Source organism: Octodon degus, unplaced genomic scaffold (assembly GCF_000260255.1).
Source record: "Octodon degus isolate 3935 unplaced genomic scaffold, OctDeg1.0 scaffold00074, whole genome shotgun sequence".
Classification (NCBI taxonomy): domain Eukaryota; kingdom Metazoa; phylum Chordata; class Mammalia; order Rodentia; family Octodontidae; genus Octodon; species Octodon degus.
In genome coordinates, this window is record NW_004524650.1 from 9068880 (window position 1) to 9095094 (window position 26215).

The following is a 26215-nucleotide window of genomic DNA, read 5'->3' on the forward strand; positions in this document are numbered from 1 at the left end:
ACACACACACACACACACATAAATAAATAAAATTTAAAAAAAAATAAAATAAAATAAAAAAAAATAAAAAGAAACTGCCCTGTCCATTTGTTAATGAGAATTTATACAATTTGTCATATCCCAAACAACTTTCCAATTTTATTTATGTCTGATTTGGCTAGATACAAACATGGCTGGCACTAGATAGTTCATTATTTTAGAATAAATTAATGATACTGCTGTGCTTGGAAAAGATTAATATAGCACAGCATTTTAGGTGGCTGGGTGAGCATTAAGTTTTTTGTTGTTTAAAAAAAATCCTTGGGGCTGGTGAGATGGCTCAGTGGTCTAAAGCACCTACTTGGAACAAGCTTAGCAAGGGAACATGGTTCAATCCCCCAGCACCACATGCCAGCTAGCCCCACCCCCTGGTGGGCTGAGCTGGCCACACACACACACACACACACACACACACACAAAATAAATAAACAATTTTTAAAAATCCTGTTACACTCATTTTTTCGTGCTTATAACAGCAAATTGGGAGTTTAGGGCCTTATTCCCAATCACTACTAGGAAGTTGATAAACTGTTCATCAGCTATATTTTCAAACTGATTTTCTGCATGTCCCTTAAATTCATTGACAATGTAAGATTCCCAAGCCAGAATAGTCACAAAAGAGTAGGACATCTCATCCTTAAAAATTCCCCCTAGAAAGAGGTTTGTACCTATGTTATTTGCTTATTATTTCTTGCCTATATCTTGTAATATGAGAAACTACTTTGGCAGTAACAATACACAATGTACTAACCATTGTTACTCTCCTAAAATCATCTTTTCAGATGTTGTACCATTGTTTTTATTTCTTTTATTTTAATAAAAATAACTGATGTCAAAAAAAAAAAATTCCCCCTAGAGACAAAGCTACTTCAATCTCATGTTTTCCCACCTTTTACATTAGTCCCCAACTGGTGGAAACAGTACCCTCCCTAGTAGATAAGCCTAAATTAAAAGGAAACTGTTTTACTTTGATCAAATTCCATATATAGCTATATGAGCCATTAAGTGTGAGTTTCTCACTAAAATTACTTTTCAAATGCATAATGCTGCAAAACTGTTACTGCTAATAATGTTTACTCTAGTCCAGTGGTCCTCAAAGTGTGCTCCTGACCAACAGCATCAGCACCAGGTCACCTGGGACCTTCTTACTGCAGGGCCCCATCTCCAATGAGGTAAATGGGACGCATAGGCTGGGGCCCAGTAAACTGGTGTTTTAACAAGCCCTGCAGGTGATGATTCTGATGTACATTACAGATCATTAATGCTTTGATTTGATTTTCTTGGCACTTGCAGGAGCTGGGAGTTGCTGGCAGCTACAGTATTCTAGATGAGGAAATATTTCTCTATGGACATTTCTGGTAAATTGTTTAAAAAGGACTCAGAAAAAAGAGCTTCAAGGACCCAGTAATTTGTTTCCTGTCCTCCCTTCAATGCTCACTTTCCTATTTTTTCCTAATAATTTTTAAGTGTGCGTTTCAGGACACAGATCTAACCAGACCTCTGCGATTTGTTTTTAAAGTAACAGAGCCCGCCCGAGTTAGGATATTTTAATATGATCTGTTGCCGAACAATGACTTCGATTTAATTATCGTTTTCCTTTGACTCTGGTACACTGTGTCCTAAATGTCCGAGACTGGTTACTCTGCGCTGCGTCCGGAGCAGAGAGGGAAGAAGGGCGCACGTCCCGGAGTAGCTCGAGGTGACAGGAACGTGGAGGGGGGGGGGGAGACTGAGGAGAAGCCACGCTTCGGGCTCGCGGGGGAGGCGCTCGAGGAGCCGCGGCAGCCCGAGTTCCAGCCTCCTCCTACCTGAGCAGATCCTGGCTGAGCTGCTCCGACACCATCGCCTTCAGCCGGCGCCGCTCACAGGGGCCCTTCCTTTGCAACCCCTTACTGCCAACTCCCGGGGACCCCAGGGGTACCGCGGGGAGCGCGCCGCCCCCCTCACGGCGGGCCATATCCCACTCAAGTACAGTGGCGCGGCCAGGCGCGGCACCCTCCCGGCCTACAAGGAAGAAGGGGGCGTTTCCGACCGAACGGCTGGCTCCTATCCAAATTTGCGCTCTGAGAGAAAAGGTTGACGCCCCTTCGTCGCCGCGGCCGCCCCGCAGCCCTCAGGTACTCTCCGGGCCGCGGACTGCACAGCCACGTGACGCGCCAGGCGGCGCGCAGGCGCAGTCGCCCTGTTTACGCGGGCCGCGCGGGCGCCGCTCTTGTTGCCCAGGGAGACGGGCAAGCTGGTGGGCTTGACTGAGCCCGAGCCCAACCTTCCGGTTGAGGTTAGCCATTCATTTTATTCATTAAAGGCTGAATTCAAATCAATACAAGCGTTGGTAAGCAGCGTCTTCCTAGCCTGTCTGCGTAGTTTTAACGTGAAAGACTGCTTCACGAGAGGCGAGTCACGCCCCCACCTAGGACTGAAAGAATGGAGGTGAAGGCAGAAACTCAAAAGCTCTGGAAGGTCTGACTGACTCATGGAGCTGCTCTTGACTTGAGGCCAAATTATATTACAGTGCTTTAGATGTAAAGCTGTAAAATTTATGTCCGGGAAAATAGAAGAAATTTAGGGGAGTTGGAAGCTAATAGTCTTCCCAACCTGGAAATGGAAAGGTGGCGGAGGAACTACAAGATATTAAAATTTAAATATTCCGTCTGCAATGAAGTAGATGGGATGAGTATCATTTCGGTCTTTCAGTTCAGTATTTGATAACTTTGTCCAAAAAAAGAAACAAGAAAACTCAATAGTTGACTTTATTCATAAGCTCTGTACAAGGCAATAACTGTGTAGAAAATAAATGGACATAAAGTTGGGCAAGAGGTACTTCTCCAATGCCGCCTTTCAAGTAGTGTATTCATAGACCTAACATCCGAATGCTTACTATGTGGTTTCACTGTTCTTCCTTCTCTGTATGTATTAATCCTTACAAGAGCCATGTAGGTAGCTGCTACTGCCCTATGCACTGACGTACAGGTGAGGAAGCTGAAGCATTGAGAGAGTAAATAACTTGGCCAACATCGCACAACCAGAAAGTGGATGCTTAGCGTTAAACCTGGGCCTGTATACCTTTTCCCTGACAGATTTAGAACACTTACATAACCCTGTGACAATGTATACTGTTGCAAGCATTATGGAAAATAGTATGGTGTTTCTTCAAAAGATTTGTAATAGCGCTTGCACATGATTAGCAATCGCTCTTCTAGGTATATACCCCGAGGAAATGAAGTCAGCCCCTCCTAGAGACAACTGCCCTCCTATGTTCACTGCAGCATTATTCACAACAGACAAAATCTGGAAACAAGCTAAGTGTCTGTGGTCAGATAAAATCCAAAATACAGCATGCAGAATGGTAGCTGAGGGTGAGGGTGGGGAGAAGTGGGTCAGAGTACAGAGTTATATAACATTTATAAAGACTGATGTAAATAATGGAGATCTAATAATATTGGACTAATAGAAATTTGCCAAGAGCAAATTTTAGGTGTTCCCACCCAAAAAAGAAAACCAGCATAAGATATGTGTTTGTACCATGATGAATGTGTTATGTGTCACAAACAAGTACTAATAAAAAATAAAATTATGAGCTGGGCGTGGTGGCAAGTGCCTGTAATGCCATTACTCAGGAAGCTGAGACAGGGGGGGTTGCTGTGAGTTCGAGATTAGCCTGGCCTACAAAGTGAGCTCACAAAAACAAAATAACAACAAAAAAAGTGTAGTCAAGGCCAGCCTGAACTGTGCATAGTGAGACCCTATTTCAAAAAGATTTAATTAAAAAAAATTTTTTAAATGTGTAATTAATGGTGGTGTTACATTTTATTTTTTATTTTTAATGTATTTAGTACAGGGTCTACAGGGTCTCACTACACAGCTGGGACTCATAGTAATCCTCCTGTTTTCAGCCTCCCAAGCGCTGGGATAACAAACATGTGCTACCACACCCAGTCTTTTTTTTTTAAATATTTATTTATTTATTCGTGTGTGTGTGTGTGTGTGTGTATGTGTGTGTGTGTGTGTGACCAGCTCAGCCCACCAGGGGGCGGGGCTGGCTGGCATGTGGTGCTGGGGGATTGAACCGCGGTCCCTGTGCTTTGCTAAGCTTGTTCTAAGTAGATGCTTTAGACCACTGAGCCATCTCACCAGCCCCCTTTTTTAATTTTTTTTTTTTAATTTTAACATTTATTGTGTGTGTGTGTTTGTGTGTGTGGCCAGCTCAGCCCACCAGGGGGCGGGGCTGGCTGGAATGTGGTGCTGGGGGATTGAACCGCGGTCCATGTGCATTGCCAAGCTTGTTCCAAGTAGGTGCTTTAGACCACTGAGCCATCTCTCCAGCCCCACACACCCAGTCTTAATAGCTGTCTCAGTGTGCCCTGGGGGTGGCCAGCATGGCACACTGGGGATCGAACCGGCTGCTATGCTGTGCCTAAGCAGGAATTTTAGTCCGCTGAGCTATCTGGGCAGCCCTGGTGTTACAGTTTAGATCTGGGATGTCTCCTAGAAACTTCATGTGTCCGAAAAGTGGTTGGATCGTGGAGGCACATTAATGCACTGTTGAATCTATAGCTAAATGTGCTGTTGGGAGATGAGATCCAGTCAGAAGAGGCAGCTCCCTAGGGTCATGACCTGGAAGCCCCATATCTTTCTTGCAGGTTTCTGCTTCTCCCTCCCTCCCTCCCTCCCTCCCTCCCCCACTCTTCCCCGTTTCCCCCTTTCCTCTCTTTGCCCCCTCCCTTCCCCCCTCCCCCTCCCCCTCTCGCTCTCCCTCTCCCCCTCTACCATAAATAAGTAGGGAATGGGTAACAGGATGATTTTTGGTCTTTTTTCTTTTTTTGTATTTTAGGGAAGGGTCTACAGGGTACTCAGGGTCTCACTACTAAGTTGAACTCGTAGTGATTCTCCTGTTTACCTGGGATTATAGATGCGTGCCCAGTCTCAATTGTCATCTCAGTATGCCTTGGGGGGGGGGGCCGACAAGGCAGGCTCAGGGATCAAGCCCCTGGCCCCTGAGCCTGCTTGCAGGACTTTAATCTGCTGAGCAATATTTGGTCTGCCTGATTTTTGGTCATTTAATTTAATTTGTTATAAATTACCTGAAATAGTTTAGACAGGTATGTGAGATGATTAAAAAATACATATCTCTTTAAAATACAAAACAGGAGCTGAGAGTGTACCTCAGTGGTAGTGCTCAGATTACATAAGGACCAAAGTTTACCACCCAAAAAAATCCTACCAGTGTTGATTCACTTTCTGCCTTTAGAGGTTTTTCTTCTGAAAGCATTATTTCTGTTTCAATGTTTGTCCTGCAGTCATTTACAGCAATGTCAATTTATTTCTTCAAAGACTTTTTGATCTGGAGGAAGAGTCCTAAGGAACTAGCAATGGGAGTTCTGAAGAGAAACCCTATAATTTTCTTCGGAAATATTCTTAACTATGATTCTTATGTATGAAAAATAAATTCAGGTAAAATTGCCTTAGAAGGAAGGAAACTTCTTCCAGGGATGCCAAATCTTGAAAGCAAATTGATTATGTTTCCAATTTTCAAGTTTTTTGACATCCAACAATAAAAGAGCTTTGCTTTTTATACTGGGTATTGAGCCCAGGTCCTTCACATCAAACCACATTCCCAGCCCTTTTCATTTTTAAGATGGTCTTGCTGAATTGCCCAGCTAATTAATCCCTCTCAAGGAGCTGAAATTATAGGCATGTGCCACTATGCTTGGCTTATTTTTCCTTTCAAAAATATTTTGACTGAACATGTTTCAAATATACAAAAGCAATTCGGTTAGTCAGCTTTCTTGTATCTGTGACCAGACACCCACAACTTAAAGGAGGAAAGTTTGAGATTGGCTCTTGGCTTCAGGGGACTTAGTCCATGGTCTGTTAGAGACCACAAATTATAAATTGAGTCTAGAGGATGTCTAAGGCTGCCGTTGTCCTGCCCTAGAAGCTGGGCTGGAACATGGAAACTCTGCTTTCTCCTGGTCACAGCTGAAGCCCTGTGCTAGTGGCTGAACACATGCACAATAACATCCCCTCCTTAAAGATGTAGATGTTGGACATTAAATCCAAGAGACTAGAAAGTGGATAAGACAGCTCTGTTCTTGGAGGTACTGAATTTTTAAAGTTTATATACAATGAAACTAAGTTGAGGCTATGGTAGCTCTGGGTAGTGAGGCATATTTATTGGTTCATATTCACTTTCATGTATAGATAGATTTTTCTTCTCCTGGTACAGGTATGGTTTCCAGGAATATAATACTTTGCTGGTTCATTCTGCCTGGTGATATTAAAGGGTAGTGTTCAAGGTCACATCACCATGTAAAAATATTTTATACCAACAAGAACTAGAAGTATGTAGGAAGTATATACAGAATTATATACCTTGCATATAGGTAAGTAAGAAACTTCAATTCTCACTGTTGCCTCATCAGAACAAAAATAATATTCTCAGAAATGTAAAATGTGCAGTTATTAACATAAAATTTCATTTTGAGACTCATGCAAAATAGAATTTGTTGTAACTCCTGCATTTATAACCGACATTTATATTAGCCAGTTTCCCAGAAATTGTAATCTATTGTGATTTTTTTCTCATTCTAAATAATCATTTTCATGTTTTATAAAAGAAGAGTGGAAAGCCACACCACATTTAACTGTTTCAATGTATTTTCAATATCATATTGACCTGATGTTTCTCATTTTGCCCTGTAAAAAATTTGGGTTATTTTGTGAAAAAGCAAAGAGATATTTATCTACTAGTTCTTTTGCTATAAAGAGTAATTTATTTACTGCCAGTGAGATACCATTTTCATAAAAGGGAAAGGAGCTGATGGGCTATGTTTTTCTGGCCATTCTTTAGCACTAAATAAAATAAAAACACTAACTAGAACCCTGCAGTATAATTAAGGTTTATGTGTAGATCATTTGTCATTGAGGCGATTTTTTTTTTTTTTTGTAAGTAGTAGGCATCAAACCCAAGGCTTCGCACATGCTAGGCACATGTTCTACCACTGAGCTATAGCCCCAGCCACTCTCCTCTACATTGGTTTTTTTGTTTGTTTGTTTGTTTGGTTGGTTGGTTGGTTGGTTGGTTTTTTTGAGTCCAGGTCTTTCTTTCTTGCAAAACAGTCATGCCTCCCCTCAGTCCTTCCTGGGCTGTCACATAGGTGCATGCTACTGTGTCTAGAAAACATTCTTATGAAAGAAGGAAAAGAGATAATCTAAAAATTGAATTGAAATACCCCTTTTAAATATAATAACTAAATGTCTATAGTACTTAAAGTAAAGACGATTGAATTTTTCCTCAAAGGAAAATTTTTATTTCCATGAGAATTTCTACATAGAAGGTACTTTTACCATGTCCAGGGTGGATTGAACATTTCAACACAGTGATTAAGACTGTATTTCTTGTGGTACTTATATATGGGCAGCCTGGAGGTCTAAATATGAAGTAAATAACCTGGCATACACTGGATGCTTCAGGGAAAATTCCCTAAAGGTGTTGTATGAAATGTGTGTTGAGCTCTTTCCAGCTACTTCCTGAAAGAGTCTGGCAACATCAAGATTTGGCACTCCAAAAGCTGCCCGAAGTATAGCAGTGAATTCCTGTTTTGTTATGAAACCATCTTCATCTAGATCAAAAAGCTTAAACGACATTTGCAGAATCTTCTCAGTGTTGGCAGGATTGCACAGGACAGTCAGACCTATCACGTACTCTCTAAAGTCCATGATGCCATCGTTATTCCTATCAAAGAGAGCAAAAAGTTGTCTCAAGGGCTCTGAAATGGGGAGTTTTAGATAACTTGAAAACTCTTCAATTCCTACCTCCTGTCCTTTAGAGGCAACTGCAATTGTAGCATATTCATCCAAATGGTTGTGAACATCATCCCAATCTAATTTTAGTTTGTGGCTAATTTTTGTAAATTCTACCAAACCAGCTTCCATGGGGAGTTGAAGGTTACCCGCAGAAATCATCAGTCTGCAATCTTCGTAAGTGTGGTCAGTCACAGGCACCCCCAAAGCATTTGCCATGTTAATTCGGACTGCATTGGCGAAAAGGAGGGGGTCTTTTTTTTCTTCATCATTTGGGATATAAACAGGCATAAACTCAACCTCTACTCTGGTGAAAGTTTGACTCAGAGTTAACATGCAGGCCTGAAAGCCTGTAAATCCCTGCCAGGTCCAGGTCACTGTGTCCAGGGTATTTGGGTATCTGAGCAGCACTGGCTGCACTGGGACACCTGGAGAGAAGGCTCCTAGCTTAAAAGTGATCAGACAGGAGCGATTGGTACACACACCTTCTGGAAAAATCAGAATCTGTGGCCACTTCCTTCCAGATGTTACTCGCTTCAGTATTTCAGTTCTGGTGTTCTTTCTAGAATCTGGGTCGTCTTGAGTCACAAGTACCGGCTCTGTTAACAGGAGGAGTTTCCCACCTATTGGCACCTGCACATTTTGACTTGCAGAGACCACTGAGGGTAATCCTGCCACAACGCAGGCGATGACATCAAAGAAAGTAGAGTGTGGAGCAGTAACGAAGATACAGGCCTCATCTCGAGTCGCTTTTTTCCCTTTCACTTTAACCATGAACCCAACAAAAAAGATTGCCACCTGAAACAAGAATTTAAGTAGTGGTTTCATCAGATTTTTTCTCCAACTTTTAGTGGGTTCGACACGTTGAGCAGGAAGACCAAAGGTGGAAAGCACAACCACAGGCCAGAGGAGGATGAAGAGGAAGGCGAGGCAGGTCACCCGCATGGGCACCAGTGCAGTCCCCAGGAGGATGGTGCGGGCCCAGCGCCAAGCACTGATGTGTGTCTGCTGCAGGAATGGGTTGGCCACCGCTGGGGCATACAGGGACTGGCTCCTCTCCTGCGTGGTCACAGTCTCCCAGATCTCCGTCTCAGAGTCCACAGGCAGCTCAGCCCTCATGCTGACTTCTCAGTAAACTCAGAATGTGAGCAGCGTGGCTCTGGGGGTGGCCACTAGTATGCACCCCTTCCTCACATTGAAGTACCTTCTGTTTGCACATAGACTTAGAGGGGACTGTGGGTTAATAAATAGAAAATGAGGTATGACCTTTGAAGTCAGAAAAATCAAAGATGGTAAAATTAACAAGCTACTTATAATCATATCAACTGAAAATCATTTTTCCTTTTCTGCAAGCATTCTGCTTTTTTTTAAAAAAAATCATTTTGAGACATGATCTCACTGCACAGTTCAAGCTGGTCTTGAACTCATCTTGTAGTCCAGGCTGATCTTGAACTGGCAACAATCCTCCTGCCTCAGCCTTCCGAGTGCTGGGATTACAGCTGTGTGCCATCCTGCCCCAGCAAACATCCTGCTTTTGACATACATGGCTAACAAGTTATTTTCACATAGCAAATTCTGATATTTATATTATATACATATATATATTAAAGCTATATTAATTTGAATCGATAAAGGTTAATTGCAACTTTTTAATTTAAGTGCCATTACCACTTAAAAATTAGTTACTGCTTTGGCAGATAGTTTGTTAAGTTAATTTACTCTCACTACAAATTGATTTCTATGGAAACAGTTCTCTTTATCCTAAGTTTAACTGATGGCCTTTTGTTATAAGCACTTTTCCACATACTGGAAAACAAGAGTACATTCACTTTAATAGGTCAGCATTGACTTGGGTGTGATGCTGCACTCCTTGGGAGCTACTCAGGAGCTACTCAGAAAGGTGCTCAGAAAGAGAATCACAAATTCAAGGTCAGTCTGGGCAACTGAGGGAAACCCTGACTTAAAATAAATAGGCCAGAACTGGCCATGATACATTTGATTTTGTGTGTGTGTGTGTGTGTGTGTGTGTGTGTGTGCACGCGCGCACACATGCGCACGCATGCAGGCGTGTACATGTTACTAAAAATTGAAGTCAAGGTCTTCGCACTTAGCTATATCCTCAGCCACCATTTTTTATGTTGAGACAAGGTCCTGATAAATTGCCCAGGCTGGTCTGGAATTAGTGATCATCCTGCCTCAGCTTCCCAGAGTGCTAGGATTATAGGTTTACATCACCATGCCCACCTTTGGTTCATATTCTTAAAATTGTTCCAGATGAATCAATAACCATTCGAAAATGACAGGACAATAGTAACAAACCTCAAAATTAATTTAATAGTAGGTTTTCATTAAAATAAGTCAGAATTACTTCTTCGTAGTGCCAATACACATAATGAACAAGTCATGGTTTTTCTTTTCTTTTTTCTGCTCTTCAAAAATGATAAAGAGGGAAACACAAGAAATCAAAGTTGGTGTGAACCAGGCTGTATTCTATACCTTTTATACCAGAATTGCATTTGCAGTTCTGACAATGTCATATGAGGGGTTTGTATTTGCTGATTACTAATTTGAATTTCTTATCCCCAGAATGAAAAATCATATTGTAGGTCTCTGAGACATGTTTCTGTTTAGTCCATCTATTGAAGAATACCAGACCACTGTTACCCCAGAAAGCTGGTAAACAAAATGTGATATAAGTGCAAGTTCATGGGCTTTATAGCCAGCTGGATCTTTGACTTGATCCAACGCATACTATGGGCATTGACAAAGTTACTCATTAAACCTCGTGTCCACATCTGTAAATTGGTGATACACCCTACCTTGTAATGTTGTTATGAGACGCCAGTAGAATGTATGTAAAGAATAGAGTTTTTATTGTAAATACAAGTTGCTATGGTATAATGAGAATTCTTAGAGACATTCCACTTTCTTCTGTCACTTTGAGAATCATGCTTAGTGAGGGCAACATTTTTTTCACCAAAATAGGACGAATTTGGTAACTCCATGTGGTCTCTAAAGTGCTGACTTGTCAATATTATTAGTTGTCTTCTGCACCAAAGGGGAGCTCGAGGGAATGAGGAACAGTCCTTTGAACTGATACTGGTTCAAAGCTCTAGTCTGCAGGTCTTCTCACTCTTACTTGCAATGTTCATTTCTACTCTTGTATCTTTAACTGTATTCTGCGTATCGTTTTAAGGAAAAGCTCCATATAACCTTTCCTTTATATTCTCCTACACACAAGGTCTATCTAGCAGTATATCAGATATGAAGTATTATAGTGGTTCTTCTCTATCCACAGTTTCAGTTACCTATGGTCAGCCACAGTTTGAAAATATTAAATGAAAAATTCCAGAAGTAATGCAGGGCTAAGCGTGTTGTCACAAACCTATAATCCTAGCGCTAAGGGGGGTGAGGCAGGAGGCTCTTGATTGAACTCAAGAGCAACTTAGATTACAGAGTAAGTTCCAGGCTAGCCTGGACTACATAACAAGATTTTGTTGGGGAAAACCCCAAAACAATTCATGAGCCTTAAATTGTTCACCAATCTGAGTCATGTGATGACATTTCACACTCTTCAGTTCCATCCTATTGTCCAGCACATCTATCCTCAATAAACTACCTGCTACCCATCAGCTAGTCACTTAGCTGTGTCCACTATCAGATTTTTCTGGTACTGAAGTGCTTGAGTTCCAGTAACCTTTGTTTTATTTAGTTATGGCACCAAGTGCAAGAATAGTGATGCTGTCAATTCGGATAACACCAAAACTGTAAAGTGCTTCCTTTATGTGAAAGGTGAAAGTTTGCAATGTAAAAAAATCATATGCTGAGGTTGCTAGGATCTATTCTGAGAACAAATCTGTCTGTGAAATAGGAAAAAAGAAATTTATGCTAGTTTTGCTATCACACTGGAAAGTGAACAAGAACTAGACACAGTACATGATAAGTGCTTAGGATGGAAAAGGTGTTACTGTGTAAAGTTCCATGTCATCCTTAGTTTTGGACAGCTGCCGGAGGGGGCATCTTAGAGTGTATCTTCTGTGGATAATGAAGACTACTGTATTTATTCATCAAGCAAATATTTGATTGCTTACAGTGTACAAGGCTTTATTCTAGATTCTGGATGTATATTAATAAACAAAACAAAACAAAATCTCTGCCTCGTAGAGCTTAGATTCTAGTGCAGACAGGAAGTACAATAATCAATTCATATTACATTGAATGGAGCAAAAAGACATTTTGACCATTTTCCTAAGTCACCAGTTAAGCTGGAGAATTCAGATAAGTTAGTGGATATGCATCCCTACTCTGCACTGTTTAACAAGTATATATACATAAATATAATACACAAATGGATGCACACATACACATATATGAATGCTCATGTCTCTTAAGTGACATGTGGCAAGATGCCAGTTGCAAGAAACTGTTTTTTTGTATTTTAGGGAAGGGTCTACAGGGTGTTCAGGGTCTCACTACTAGATCGGATTCGTAGCGATCCGGCTGTTTGTGGCCTGCCAAGAGCTGGAATTACAGGTGTGCGCCACCACACCCAGCCTCAATTGCTATCTGGGCATGTCCCTAGGGCGGGACCAGCACTGCAGGCCCTGGGGATCAAACTCCTGGCCCCTGCACCTGCTTTCAAGCACTTTAATCCACTGAGCTATTTGGCCAGCCCTAAGAAACTGTTCAAATTTCCCAATAAAAATAGTACTTACGGCCCATTTTAAGAATATATAGTCATCTAGTTATATTTTCATATATATATGCTTTCATAATTGAATTTTAATGGTTAAAATAGTGCAAAGAACTTTTAAAAAATAAAATTTATACCACTGAAGATTTGTTTTTTAATATGGCACAGCTAATATTTAATCTTGATTTGTAAAAGGCACCTTATGTCGACAAGATAAAGAAAACAAGCCAAAGCTGAGCCATGTTCCCCAATTTCTTTTCTTACAAGTTTGCACAATTTAAGGCAGATATTTTCTGTGTCAGCTACTACAGATGAAAATCAGTGTTCTATCACATGTTCACACATTCACATTTTTCAATATCATTTTCAGGATATTTATTTATAATAAAGCATATTAAAACAGATTTCCCCCTAGCAAAACATAAGATGAATACTTTTTAAAAATTTCAGATTTCATTACAGACCCCACATAGAAGATAAAGAAAACTCAGTCTTTTTTTCTTCTTGTTTCTTCTTTTAGAAATGTCCATATCAGTTTGTTCACTATGTCAGGTTGGTCCTGCTGAAGCCAATGACTGGCTTCTGACAAAATAGTCAATCTGAAATAGTTCTTAACGTATATCTTTGTGACTTCAGCCATCTCTACCTCCATGAACGCATCTTTTTCTCCCCACAGCAGGAGTGTTGGAGTGGTTACCATGTGATGCTTGAGAGGCAGGCAGCTATAAAGAAAACATGTTAGCTTTGAGATTCATTGTAAAAGTTAAAATAACGTTTTCCACAGTGTTCCATGATGGTATGCATTCTCTACCTTCAAAGGGAGCAATAGGACCTCCACAGGGGTCAGTACTGGTTCAGGACAGAGGGAATCTTGCTTTTTATAAAGCATGAGTATACATACAATATATAAACAGATAATAAAATTTCATAGGTGGAGCATGCTTAGGGAAAAATTGTTTATAAAATCTCCTTAAGGAAGTGATAATGAAAAATGGTTGAGAAATAACACATCAGGCAGTCAACCCTGTGCAACAAAATAAAAGGTTATTTAAGAAAGGGGCCAATAAAATTTCAGACTTAATGAGGCTAGCAAAGCTTACAGAGAACAATTGGAAATGAAATTCAGAACTATGAAGAATTTACAGAAGTACTAGAATTTCTGGGTGGTGTGATGAGATATTTATAATCTGTTACTGTTTAAATATAGTTTAAATTATGCGGGATAATCTGATATATTTTATGTGGAAATTGGAGCTGAAAAATCAGAAAATACGCATAGACTGACCTTTAATAGCACATGATACTAGATTTATTTTACAAAAAAGATTCTATTTATTTATTTTTGGCAGAACCAAGGATTGAACTCAAGGCCCTTGCTCTTGCCAGGGAAGCACTTATTCCACTGAGCCATCTCCCCAGCCCCAAAGATTCTTTTTATAACAAAGTATTTATTGTGTAATTTCTTTTTTAAAAAAATATTTTATTTATTTGGTCTTGCTACATAGCTCCGACTTGCAGTGATCCTCTTGTCTCAGCCTTCCCAGTGCTGGGATTACAGGCCTGCGCCACCACGCCAGATTTCGGTGGCCGGGGCTGTCCCAGTGGCTCAGCATGCAGTACCAGGGATTGAAACCAGGTCCCTGCACTTGCCCAGCCCCTGTTGTATATTTTTTTAAACGCAGAAAAGTATAAGGAACAAAAATAAAATCGGTATAATTCCATTATTAGAAGATGATCTCACTAGCAGGGGAGATAGCTTGGTGGCCTGGCAAGTGCAAGGACCCAAGTTCAATCCTTGGTATGTGCTGGCCCAGAGTCCCAGCTCTGGGGAAGCTGAGACAGGAGGATCACTATGAATCTGAACTGTGTTGCAAGACTCAGTATCAAATAAATTTTTTTTTTAATTTTGAAAAAGAAAAAGACGATCTCTTGATCATTTTCTTTGCATATAGTTTGAACCATATTATAAAAACAATGTAATAAATATACACAATTATACATTGTACACATTGAAAATTTCATATTAAATTCTTAGAATTTTCTTATTTAATAATATTGTTAAAAACAATTATAAAATATATTACTTTGTGATATAGTGCCTATAAATGACCTAAGCATTCCCTAATACATTATGGTACTTCTCTTGATTTTAAGTATTGCTATAATAAGCATTTGTGCCCAAATCTTGACTGGCATTTCAGATAATTTCTTTGGGCCAGAACTCCAGAAGGGAAATTCCTGAACTAAATGATATAAATATTTTAAAGGCTTTGACACCTTTTCATAACACTGCTTTTATAAAACGTAAATGGTATTGATTAGACTGTTGACTAAGAATGAGAATGAATAGCAAAGTAGATTCTTCTGTATTGAGGTACATTTTTGGTAATTAAAAGTTTGATAAGGGTAGGGGTATAGTTCAGTGGGAGAGTGCTTATCTGACAGGCAGGGGGCCCTAGACTCAATCCCCAAAGCTCTAAGAAAGAGGCAAGCTAACCAACCTTGAGGCTGATAGGATAATACTGGAATGTGAAGGACAACACACAAGCCCAGCAAGGACTTAGTTGTGTTTGTTTTTGGTGATTCCACAGTGCTCGGATAGAATCCAAAGCCACCTTCATACTAGGCAAGTGCTCTACCACTGAGCAATATCCCTAGCTCAAAGGGAGTGAACATCATTTGGTTATAAAAATTAACTTGTTTGTTGGCTGGGGATGTAACTCTGGTAATGTGCTTGCCTACCATACATAAGAGCCTGGGTTCAAACCCCAGAACTTTCAAGAAAAAGGAAAAAAACATCTTTAAGTTCTTTGTGGATGGGTGAATTTGAAGAAATATGCATTCTATACCTAATTATGGATGGACTGCATGTAAACTTTTTTTTCTTTAGGGAAGGGTCTACAGGGTGTTCAGGGTCTTACTACTAGACCAGACTCGCAGTGATCTCTCTGTTTACATCCTCCCAAGAGCTGGGATTACAGACATGTGCCACCATGCCCAGTCTCAATTGCTGTCTCAGTGTGCCCCAGGGGTGGGGCCAGCAGGGCAGGTCCAGGGATTGAGCCTGTGGCCCCTGCACCTGCTTGCAGGTGCTTTAATCTGCTGAGCTATTTGGCTAGTCCTGCTATGTAAATTTACAAGCCACTTAAACGCTTAGAATAAAAACATTGGGGAACTACCCGCTCGGGCCCCCCCTCCTGTCCCTCTCTTGGACAGGAGCTTTCTTTCTCTCAATAAATATATTCTGCTCATAACCTCCGTTTGTTCCTAAAATTCATTCTTTGGTTTTAGAGAACACGAACTCGTGCAGGTCAGGTCGAGAGATTGTTTTTCTCTATGTCATTTGGAGGTTCCCTGTATGGTTTGGAGGTCACCCAAAGACCAGTATTTCTCCCTGCATCATTTTGGAGTTTCCCACTGAGATCGTTGGACGGAGGAGCATCCACCTGCTCTGGAGAGGGCTACTCAGGGACACCTGGGTGGAGGAATCAATTAGAAAAAAGACTCAAAGCTATACGTCTACCCAAGAGAAAAATGCCTGTCATCTATCGAGGGCCTTTAGATAAAAACCTCTAAAGAATATATCTGACTGCCAGTCAACAACTACCACCCATTTCAGCGTGAAGAAGCCAGAGCGGTCTTCGCCCATATTTCCCTTCACGGCAGTTCAGGACACCTTGCAACTGTGAGAGAGACCAATGCTCCTGCTGTGGGCCAGACCTAGAGACCAAAGGAGCCAGACCTAGGAGCAAACGCTGACCTCCCTGAACATAAGCGTATGGGCTTGATCAGCGCCTTGAAGAAGCCAGGAAGAGTCATTAAGCCAACTGCTACCAGCTGGCTACCAGATAAACTCTTGTTCTATATTCATGCCTGCTTGCTATGTGACTCGCTTCCCCATCTGATCCTGGATTTAATCAAATTTATCTGAACAGTGGTGCTTGTAACCTCACTGGTTGACCATAGTTTTGTCCCACCTCATGCCCACCTAAGCAAGTTCCCAAGTTCTCCACCTTAAACTTACCTCAACACATGGTTTTATTCTATAAAAGTCTCTGAAAAAGATTCCTGGGCAACCCGCTTGTGTCCCCCTTCTGTCCCTCTCTCTTGGACAGGAGCTTTCTTTCCCCCAATAAATATTCTGCTCTTAACCTCCAAAAAAAAAAAAAAAAATCTAACATTTATCTGTGTACTTATATATTATGTATTTACACATAACAATATCTATGCATACAATTATTGAATCAGTAAAATAGGGGCAATTTTATTTTCCTTTTTGTTTCCCCCCTTTGGTTCTTTTTTTCTTTTTGTGGTACTGGGGATTGAACTCAGGACCCTGAGCTTGCCAGGCAAGCCCTTATTCTACTGAGCTATCTCCCTGGCCCCCACCTTTTATTTTGAGACAAAGTGTCCATATGTAGCTTGGGCTGGGCTTTAACTCATGTAGTTCAGGGCCTCTATCTCACAGTGCTCCTCCTGCCTCAGGCTCCCATATGCCAGGGTTACAGGTGTGCACCACCAAGCCAGGCAAAAGAAGTTTTAATACACAAGTCGAGGGGCAGGGAGATGGCTCAGTAGAATAAGCGCCTGCCTGGCAAGCGCAAGGTCCTGAGTGCAATCCCTAGTACAGAAAAAAAAAAAAAAAAAGTCAGATTGCCAAACAATACAAAGTTTCACTAGATTAACTGGAGATAAAAGGGAAGTTATCCTAAAAAAAACCAAGAGAAGCATATTCTCTGGTTGTAAGATTGCAAATTTCTAAATTTCACAAGAATTATAAATTATATGTAAAATAAGGTAAGTAGCTGGCATGGTGGGACACACCTATAATCCCCACACTTGGGAGGCTGAGGCCAAGGGACCACCTGAGTAGAAGGCTGGTCTGGACTACCCAGTGAATTCAGCGACAGCCTAAACTACATAGTGAAATCAGATCTCAAAAAATAAAATAAAAAATTTAAGAGTATGGGTTTTATGTTGGGAAATGACAAGATATATCTGATTTAAAATGATTAATATAGTAAATATGCAATTTGAAAAATCTAGAAAATTGTAACAAGTAGTTGATCATTTTTCTATGTTTTCTATGTTGTTAATCATTTGGTCTATCAAAATATATTTTAGCATACCCTACTTCAAATTCTTTTTTTGAATTTAAGAAGTTACTACTCCAAACTGAGTTATCAGTTGATTATAAGTATTAAGACAGCATTATACATGCATTATTACATTTTTATGTGGAAATATTTTATTACCGCTATTAAAAAATATTGTAGAGGGGCTGGAGAGATAGCTCGGCCATCTAAGCACCTGCCTGGCATGTGCAAGAACCCAAGTCTGATCCCTGGTACTGCATGCTGTGGGAGCCCCATGCGGGCCACGAAAACCAGGCATACTGGTGCATGCCTATAATCCCAGTGCTGGGGAGGCTGAGACAGGAGGATCACTAGGCATCTGAGCTGTTTGGTGAGACCCTGTACCAAATAAATAAATAAATAAATAAATAAATAAATAAATATCTAGTAGCATCTACATAGCCACTGTTGTACTTAATAAAACACCGCAGATGTATTTGCATCTTTCTGCTTACTTTTCCCCTCTATAATGTCCTTCCTTTACTCTGAAGCAGTGGGTTTTCAAGGTGTTTCTCCAGCCAAACCATCGGCATCACCTGGGAGCTTGTTAGAAATGCCGATGCCTGGGCCCTGTCCCGGACCTTGGGAATCAAAAGCTCTGGGGTGGAGTCCAGTCTGCCTTTGACAAGCCCTCAGGGGATGCTTAGTGTCACTGCATAGGAATACTGACCAGGCTTGGCTTCAGTTCTGGCCATCCCTGGGAAGGTTTTCTGCTTTTGGGTTTGTTGATGCTCTTTAGTACGTCTTTGCTGTATTAATTTGCGCTTTCTCTCTAACTTATTTTTCTTCAAATTTATGTTTACATGTAATACATTTTATAACTTCTTAAGCTCTTAGCCAACTAATTTTCAATTTTCTTTTCTATATAAACACATAGAGTACACATTTCTACTATTCTAACCATGTTCCATATACTCTTCTTTTTTCCAAGTTTTTACTAATTTTCAATATAATTTTTTGACCCATAAGTATGTAGTAGTTATTATATATAGAGAGATATAGATGTATCTCCATATCCTTTGTTCTTTTTTTCATCAGCTGTTACTGTCTCATTACTCCCAAAGATTAGGTGACTAAAATATATTATTGGGGTACTTCAGGCTTCAAAAGCAGGGCTCACAAAGCAAAGCCTCTTTTCTCTGTAGCCTTCTCCTTCCTTCCTTTCACCTTTTCCTTCTTTTTCTTAACGTTTTATTTCTTAAATAATTTTATTGAGAAATAGCAATGAGACAGTTTCAAAACTGATCAGTAGGACAGTTTCAATAATTAATACATTGCATATTGTTGTCTTTTTAGTGGTTATTCATAGCACAAGATACAGACGTGATATCCTGGCCACAAACACTCAGTACAAATCTTTCTATTCATTGAATTAAGAGAAAGTAGCTGTATATCTATCCTAACTATTTTGAATATACAGATACAAAATGGTCCTTCATTTGTATCCTTTTTTTTTTTTGTTTAGTTTTGTCAGAGATGGGTATTCCATTGTCATTTAAATATTGTAGGTGTGTGAATTCAGCAAAATAATCCAATGTAGTCCAGTAGTCCATAATAGTAGTGGGTTATCCGTAAGACTGGCAATGTAAGAAGTTGTTGACTTGAGCCTTTTACGGCTTACCATATTAATATGCCTTTACTTTTTATACTCTGTTTTTATACTTTTCTGCTGGATGGTTAAGACCAAGATAAAGTAAGATCTATATAACAAGAAATGTAACTTTAGTATCTGACAAAGTCAGTCAAATCCCCTCAGGATTTATCCTGAAACCCTGCACCACAGTTTGCAGATCCTTTGTCAGTGTCAGTCTTGTGGATGAGTTACGGCCATTGCTTGACAAATTTGTTCTCCATGAGAGCCTGAGACAATGTTTTCTCTCCATGTGACTCTCTTTAGGCACACTATACATCATCGATCACTTTCCTCTGTGGCCCCATAATTTCCTTGATCAGAAAATTTGGGACACAACTGAGTTACATGATGTTATAGTCAGGTTCTCCTATGTCCTGAGTACTCACAGATTTTTAAATTTCTGTGTAAAAATATGTAATTGTTTATTCCTATTTTTAAAGTATCTTTAGAATTTTTTATTCTTCATATTCTGTAGGGACTTAAAATTTAACATATCAATACTTGATGGAAAAATACCTGTTCCATATTATATCTAAGATGTTTGATATTCACCTTTTCCTTCTCCGCCCCAGGGCAGGCCATAGAACCTAGGACTGCTGTCCTAAACTGAGTCACTGAAACAAAACAGACAATCTTTCCCATGCTTTCTGTTTTGGAGTTGGCCATAAAGAAATTCTCCAGCGTAATACTCAAAAGGAGTCCTGACCCATAGCTGTGAAGAAGGAATGTTACACAGAGAGGCTGGAAAGAGTCACGACAGACAGGCCTTGCTGGATTTCCCCACTATTAGCGTAAGATCAGATCCTTTTGTCTAGTCACATACGAACACAGTTGTTCATGCTTCAGTGTTGCCTATGTAATAGTATGCAGAAAAAAAACAAAAGGACAGGATTCAGAGAGTTTGGACAGTTGAATGTACTGCAGTTTGAAGGATTGTGAATAAGAATTCATCCCTGACCTGGGAGGTGCTGCACCCCCCATTCCACAGGGACAATGGCTTCTGCATTCAGGGCCTTCCAGATGTCACCCTGTGTATCGCTTTCTCTGGCTGCTTATGCTTATTCTTTAATATATCCTGTATAGGAAACTGGTAAATGTGTGTACAATGTTTCTCTGAGTTCTGTGAACTGTTTCAATCTCAGGCAGGTTTTATGGGAACCCCAATTTTTCTGGTTGGTCTGAAGTTGCAAAGCCCCAGAATTGTGACTAGGTTTAAAATAGGGTCTGTCAGGGTTGGGGAGATGGTTCAGTGGAATAAGTACTTCCCTGGCAAGCACAAGGGTCTGAGTTCAATCCCTGGTTCCACAAAAAAAAAGAAAACAGGGTCTGTCATGAGGACTAAGCTCTCAACCTTTGTGATTCCATCTCCAAGCAGATAGTGGTAGAACAGAAGGACAGGACACCCAGCTGGTGTCCCCTGCAGAATGTTTTGTTTACTGGTGGAAGTCACAGAGGCCATCTGTTCTGATTTATGTAGTAGTTTCTTTGTTCTAGGCAATGTATTAATGTTTCCCAAGTTTCTGAACCTATGCAGTTTTCTAAAATTGTTTTGTTAATTTCTAACTATATTGTGTTCAAAGAACATAATCTATGTGATATTAACTTTTTGGTTAAGGGTTGTTTTGTAGTCTAGTATGTAACCAGTCTTTGTAAATATTTTTCAGGCTTGAAAATTAATGTGTGTCTATTTATTGGATAGAGAATTGTTCATAAGATCAAGGATGTGAATAGGACTGTTCTCTTCCCTTATAACTTCATAAATTATTTTTCTGCTTGAATGATGGAATCCCATGAGAAATGGGTTAAAATGTTCCATAGCAATTGTGGATTGGGCCATTTTTCCATAAGTCTATTTTTGCTTTCTTATTTGATGTTATACTGTAAGTTTATACTTGTTTATCTTTTCACAGTACTCTGTAGATCCTATAGTTAGTCTGATTCCCAGTCCATTTTGGTTCCTTGCTTCCCAATTTTGGAAAGTAATTAGATCAAGCTGTGATCCTGGGGAGACTCAGGGTGCTAAATAAGGACCAATTTCATGCCTGAGTAAAATGAAATATGGTTAATTTGTAGTCTTATTATATGTCATACACCCATGTTTTTAATTATGCACTTGACTTGCTCATTCTGTGTGAAGAACTGCCCCAAGGGCATCAATTCAGCTTTCAAAAGGTCTGATGTGACCTTCACCCAACTAGATTTAATGCACAACAATCTAATTTAAAAGTGTCTTTGTCTTCGTGATCTTGTGAGTTCTGCTGTGTTCACAGGCAGCCCCCCCCCATCTCCCTCTCTCTGCTAATTAACAGGATGCTAGTGCTTTCTCTTGGGAATACAGGTCTTTTTAATGAACAGTTGTTAGTAAAAGAACTTCTGAAAGATGAGAAGATTTTCCCTCTTGTAGCTATGCAACATTATACTGTTTTGTATCTCAGTTAGCTTTCATAAGGGGATAAAATGAAAAAAATTAAAAAATCCACTATTTTTGTCTTCCATTCGAAACTGAAACTTACATAAAAATACATCAGTCAATTTTCTTTTTACAAATGTATATGTATATAATTGTAATGTTTTTGTTGCTAGTCAAAAAAAAGATTGAATTTATTTCTTCTGCCCTCATTCATACTTCATGACTCCACTTGGATTCCACACTGACACAGAGAATCTGAGAGATTTGTTTTATTTAAACCAACATCAGCTATATAACATTTTTTGTCTTCTTTTAGCCATATTGTATTCATATGCCTTACTTACAATTGCATAAAGCATTTCTACCATAAAGCTAGAAATTTAAAAAACTGGAATCTTTTTTTTGTTTATGTGGAATATTTTAACTGGAAAGATTAATGCATTGATAGTGATCTTATTCACTAATATATGAGATTATCATTTTATTTTGTGTTTTTTATTTCCTCTTCTTTGTTTCTTTCTTTTTTTTTTTTTTTTGGGAGATGGAGATTGAATTCAGATCCCTGTGTTTGCCAGTCAAGCGCTTATTCTACTGAGCCATCTCCCCGGTCCCTTCTTTATTTCTTTTTAATCCTTTTCTATCTTCCTTTGAATTTCTTATCCCCCTCTGCTTGTTTTAAAATATTTAATAAAGGGGCTGGGAAGATAGCTCAGTGGCATAAGTGCCTGCCTGGCAAGTGCAAGGTCCTGAGTTTGAGCCCTGGTAGCACAAATGTATATATATATATATTTTTTTTTTCTCAGAAAAAATTTAGTATATCTACACATACATAAATGCAACACTCTGGTTTCTCTTCAGATCTTATAAATCTTTCACCTTTTATAAATACATAAATATTCATAGAGTAAATACATATATACACCTAAAATTTTAAACATTATATATATATATAAATATATATATTCTTGCCACTTACATATTACAATTTCTATCTCCATGTCAAATACATCCTGTTTAAGTTTGCATTTTTGGGGGCTGGTGAGATTGCTCAGGGGAGCAATCACCTGCTTAGGTAAACGCAGGGACCCAGGTTTGATCCCTGGCCAGCCCTACCCCCAGGTGCACTAAGCCAGCCACTGAGTCCAGGCATGGTGGTGTATACCTGTAATCCCAGTGCTGGGGAGGCTGTAAATAGGAGGATCACTATGAATGCAAGCTGCATAGTGAGATCCTATACCAAACACACACACACACACACACACACACACACACACACAGTTTGCATTTTTTTTTCTCTAAGTGATATTTTAGTTAATTTTTTGAGACATAACTTCCTATTACTTCTATTTGTGTCACATGAGCTGCTATTTAAATGACTTCAGTGGTCATGCTTTTCATTTCTAAAAGTTCTTTCAGACTATTTCTAGTCTGTCTTTAGAATGTCTTATTCTTTTCTCGTATTTTTATTTTTTATCTATTCAGTAATTTAAGCATTCTTTACAGTCTATTGGTTCTACTATTTGAAATTCATAGTAGTTCTGCTGCAGTTGTATCCTGATTCATATTAATAGTGGGTTGTTGTTTTTTGTAATTTGCATCATAAACTCATCTTTAGGGAATTTTGAGAGAGGATATTGTGAGGTCTAAAGATAAATTTCTACCAGGCATTCCAAGGAGCGTTAATAGCCCGAGATAGCATTTCTGCCCTGAAAATTCTACTGTGTAGCACAAACTTAATTTGCTTCTTAAATATCACTTACATCTGCCCACCTTTTTCATCTCCACTGTTTTCAGACGGAGTGACTCATTCTACCACAGACTCCAACTTGTAATACTGTAGTTCTTTCACATCCACTCTCAATTTCCCCAGTACATTGTCCACACTATGACCTGAGTAAACTTACCCAACTGTGTCTTTGTGCTGCCGAAGTGAGCACAACTCACCCAAATACAAACTGGGTGAGTTTCTCTCTCTCTTTCCTTTGCTTGAAATGCTCATCCACTGGCTTCATAATCATCCTTTTTTTTTTTTTTTTTTCCAAGATCTCCCTACACAGCTTGAACTCATAGTGATCATCCTGTTTTCAGCCTCCCCAGCACTGGATTACAGGCCATTGCTGACTCAGTGTGCCCGGGTGCAGGGCTGGTGCAGCATGTTGTACCAGGGATCCAACCCCAGTCCCTGCACTTGCCTAAGCAAGCACTTAGTCCACTGAGCGATCTTGCTGGCCCTTTATATTCTTAATATGGCCTGCTTGGCTCTGCATGGCCAGCTGCTAACTGCCTTTGGGACCTAGCTTCACCCTATGCTCTTTTCATCCTCACTTGAGATGTTTCAGCCACGCTGGGTCTAACTCTGTTACTGGAAGACACATCACCCATCTTCCCACACAGCTTTGGTGCACACTCTGTCTTATTCCTGGATTGCCAGTTCTCCTACCCTTAATTTTGTTCAGTATGTAACAAAATCCTTTACTTCCTTGTTCAAACATGACTTCCTCAGTTCTCAACTCTTTCAGCATTTTTCTATTAGTTTATAACCATGAATTAATTATTGTGGTTAACTGTAAATGTGTGGCTCTTCCACAATGCCTCAAGTTTCCCTAAGACCAGGAATCTTGTCTAGTTTCTCTTATCACTGTAGCTTGCATAGTAGCAGCTTAGAACATAGGTGCTTAGTAGGATACTCTTTTTGTTTTGTCTTTTTTTTTTTTTTTGAAATAGGGTCTTATTATGTTGTTCAGGCTTGTTTTGAACTCACTATATACCACTATGCCTGCCTCAAAAAATATTCTTTTTTCCCATAATTTTATTGATAAACAAATAGCAATGAGACAGTTTCAAATCAAATTGATCAGTTTCAATAATTAACACATTGCATACATTCTTCCTAGTGGTTAATTGCTGTACAAGATGCAGACATGATATCCTATTTACAAACACCATTAGAACAAATCACTCTATTCATTAAGAGAATGTAACTATATATCTATCCTAACCACTTTGAATACACAGATACAAAATGGACATTCATCTGTATCCCCTTTTTTTGTTAAGTTCCATTATTTGAATATTATAGGTGTGTAAACTCAGTAAAATATTCTAAAAGAGTCCAGTAGCCCATAATAGTATTGGGTCTTCCGCTTGACTGGCAATGTCAGAAATTGTTGACCTGAGTCCCCTATACAAAAAATATTCTTGAATAATTAATAATCATTAAAATATAAATCTACTCAAACTATTTCAAAGGGAGAGATTAAGTGGATAGAATTATAGATAAGATAGAAGATCCTACATGGACAATCTACTGTATTAACATTCTCTTAAATTTTCCATATATTTGAAATTTTCCATAAAAAGACTATATAACTACTAAAAATTTAGAGTATTGTATTTGACTATATGGATAAATGGTGAACTTAATCTTAAAATATTGCCTCTTTAGATTCAAAATGAAATATTTTACTTAACCAAAAATAAATTACACTGACCTGAAAATATTTCGGTAATGGTTAATTGGGCCACTTAATGCTCCAGGCTGAGAAAAGACATAGATATAAGCTTCAAGATCTTCCGTTGTTAATCGACATCCTTTTCTTCCAATGCCAGTGCTCTGACTGGTAAAGAGATGTTTCAAAGTCTAATTTCAGTGAAAAAAGAATATACTTTTCAATTATCCAATAATAGCTAAATCTAGCTTTCAAGGGGGATGGTGATCAGTGTGCAGTGACAATGCTTAAGTTTTGCTTGAGTTGGGTTCAAGATTTCATTGTTTAAAAACATATTTTATGAATTTTTGGGTGCCTGACAGTTTTATAATATGCTCTTTAACCTCTTTTGCATACTTCACCCTTATGGAAAGCTTCCTGCATTCTTAGTGCCTTTTTGTGTTCTATAAGCTTCAGCTCAAGTGCTACACCTACCAAAAAGCCTTCCTTAACATTTCAGCTGTTGCTTAATGACAGCCAGTCTCCTCCCTGACAAAGTTATTCAAACATTTTTGTCCACATTAGATCAATAAATACATTTTACTTAACAATCCAGTTCACACTGGTTTCATAAATATATGTAATATAGGAAATAGCGGTTTAAAGAAACAACCCTTGTTCTTACAATGCTCACTGATATTTTAATTAAATTCTATTAAACTTAATTTTTAAAAATTCTTCATGCAAGCTAATAATGGTGTGCAACAAGTATATACTCATTAAACTGACAGTTGTTTAATAATAGGAAGGAATGAAGCTTTTTCCTGCCATTCTTATGTAAACTGTATTTGAGAATAACTAAATAGATGATATGGAGAAATTCTCTGCAAAAGAATTCTAATTAATAAAGGCAAAAAGATGACAGAAGTATAAGAATCATTATTTTGCACACTTTAATGAAACAATAAACGTAGGCTACCATCGTCATTGTATGCTAACACTCATTTGGTGAAAAGGGATCAGGAAATTTTGGATCAACTGATAATTCATGGTAACACTGACTAGTGTTGGAAT

General features: G+C 39.2%; 3 protein-coding genes across 3 annotated transcripts in view; all 3 read right to left on the reverse strand.

The window, feature by feature from the left end:
• Kiaa1107 (KIAA1107 ortholog) overlaps positions 1-2159 on the reverse strand; it is a 171156-nt gene extending 168997 nt beyond the window's left edge. Inside the window, exon 1 of the mRNA XM_023720336.1 lies at positions 1848-2159. Within this exon, the coding sequence (XP_023576104.1) occupies positions 1848-1996 (149 nt within the window). The 5' untranslated portion in view covers positions 1997-2159. The remainder of the gene's footprint in view (positions 1-1847) is intronic.
• A 5263-nt stretch (positions 2160-7422) lies between these two features.
• On the reverse strand, positions 7423-9065 carry LOC101587323 (lysophosphatidylcholine acyltransferase 2B). Its single transcript, XM_004648911.3, is given in 1 exon segment — positions 7423-9065. A coding segment is annotated over 1 exon segment (1539 nt). The 5' UTR covers positions 8962-9065.
• A 3692-nt stretch (positions 9066-12757) lies between these two features.
• The window catches only part of Ephx4 (epoxide hydrolase 4), a 35740-nt gene continuing 22282 nt past the window's right edge, over positions 12758-26215 (reverse strand). The window contains exons 6-7 of the mRNA XM_004635758.2: positions 25205-25353; positions 12758-13257 (exon numbers count right to left, since the gene is read on the reverse strand). Coding sequence (XP_004635815.1) covers positions 13023-13257; positions 25205-25353 — 384 coding nt within the window. The 3' untranslated portion in view covers positions 12758-13022. The remainder of the gene's footprint in view (positions 13258-25204; positions 25354-26215) is intronic.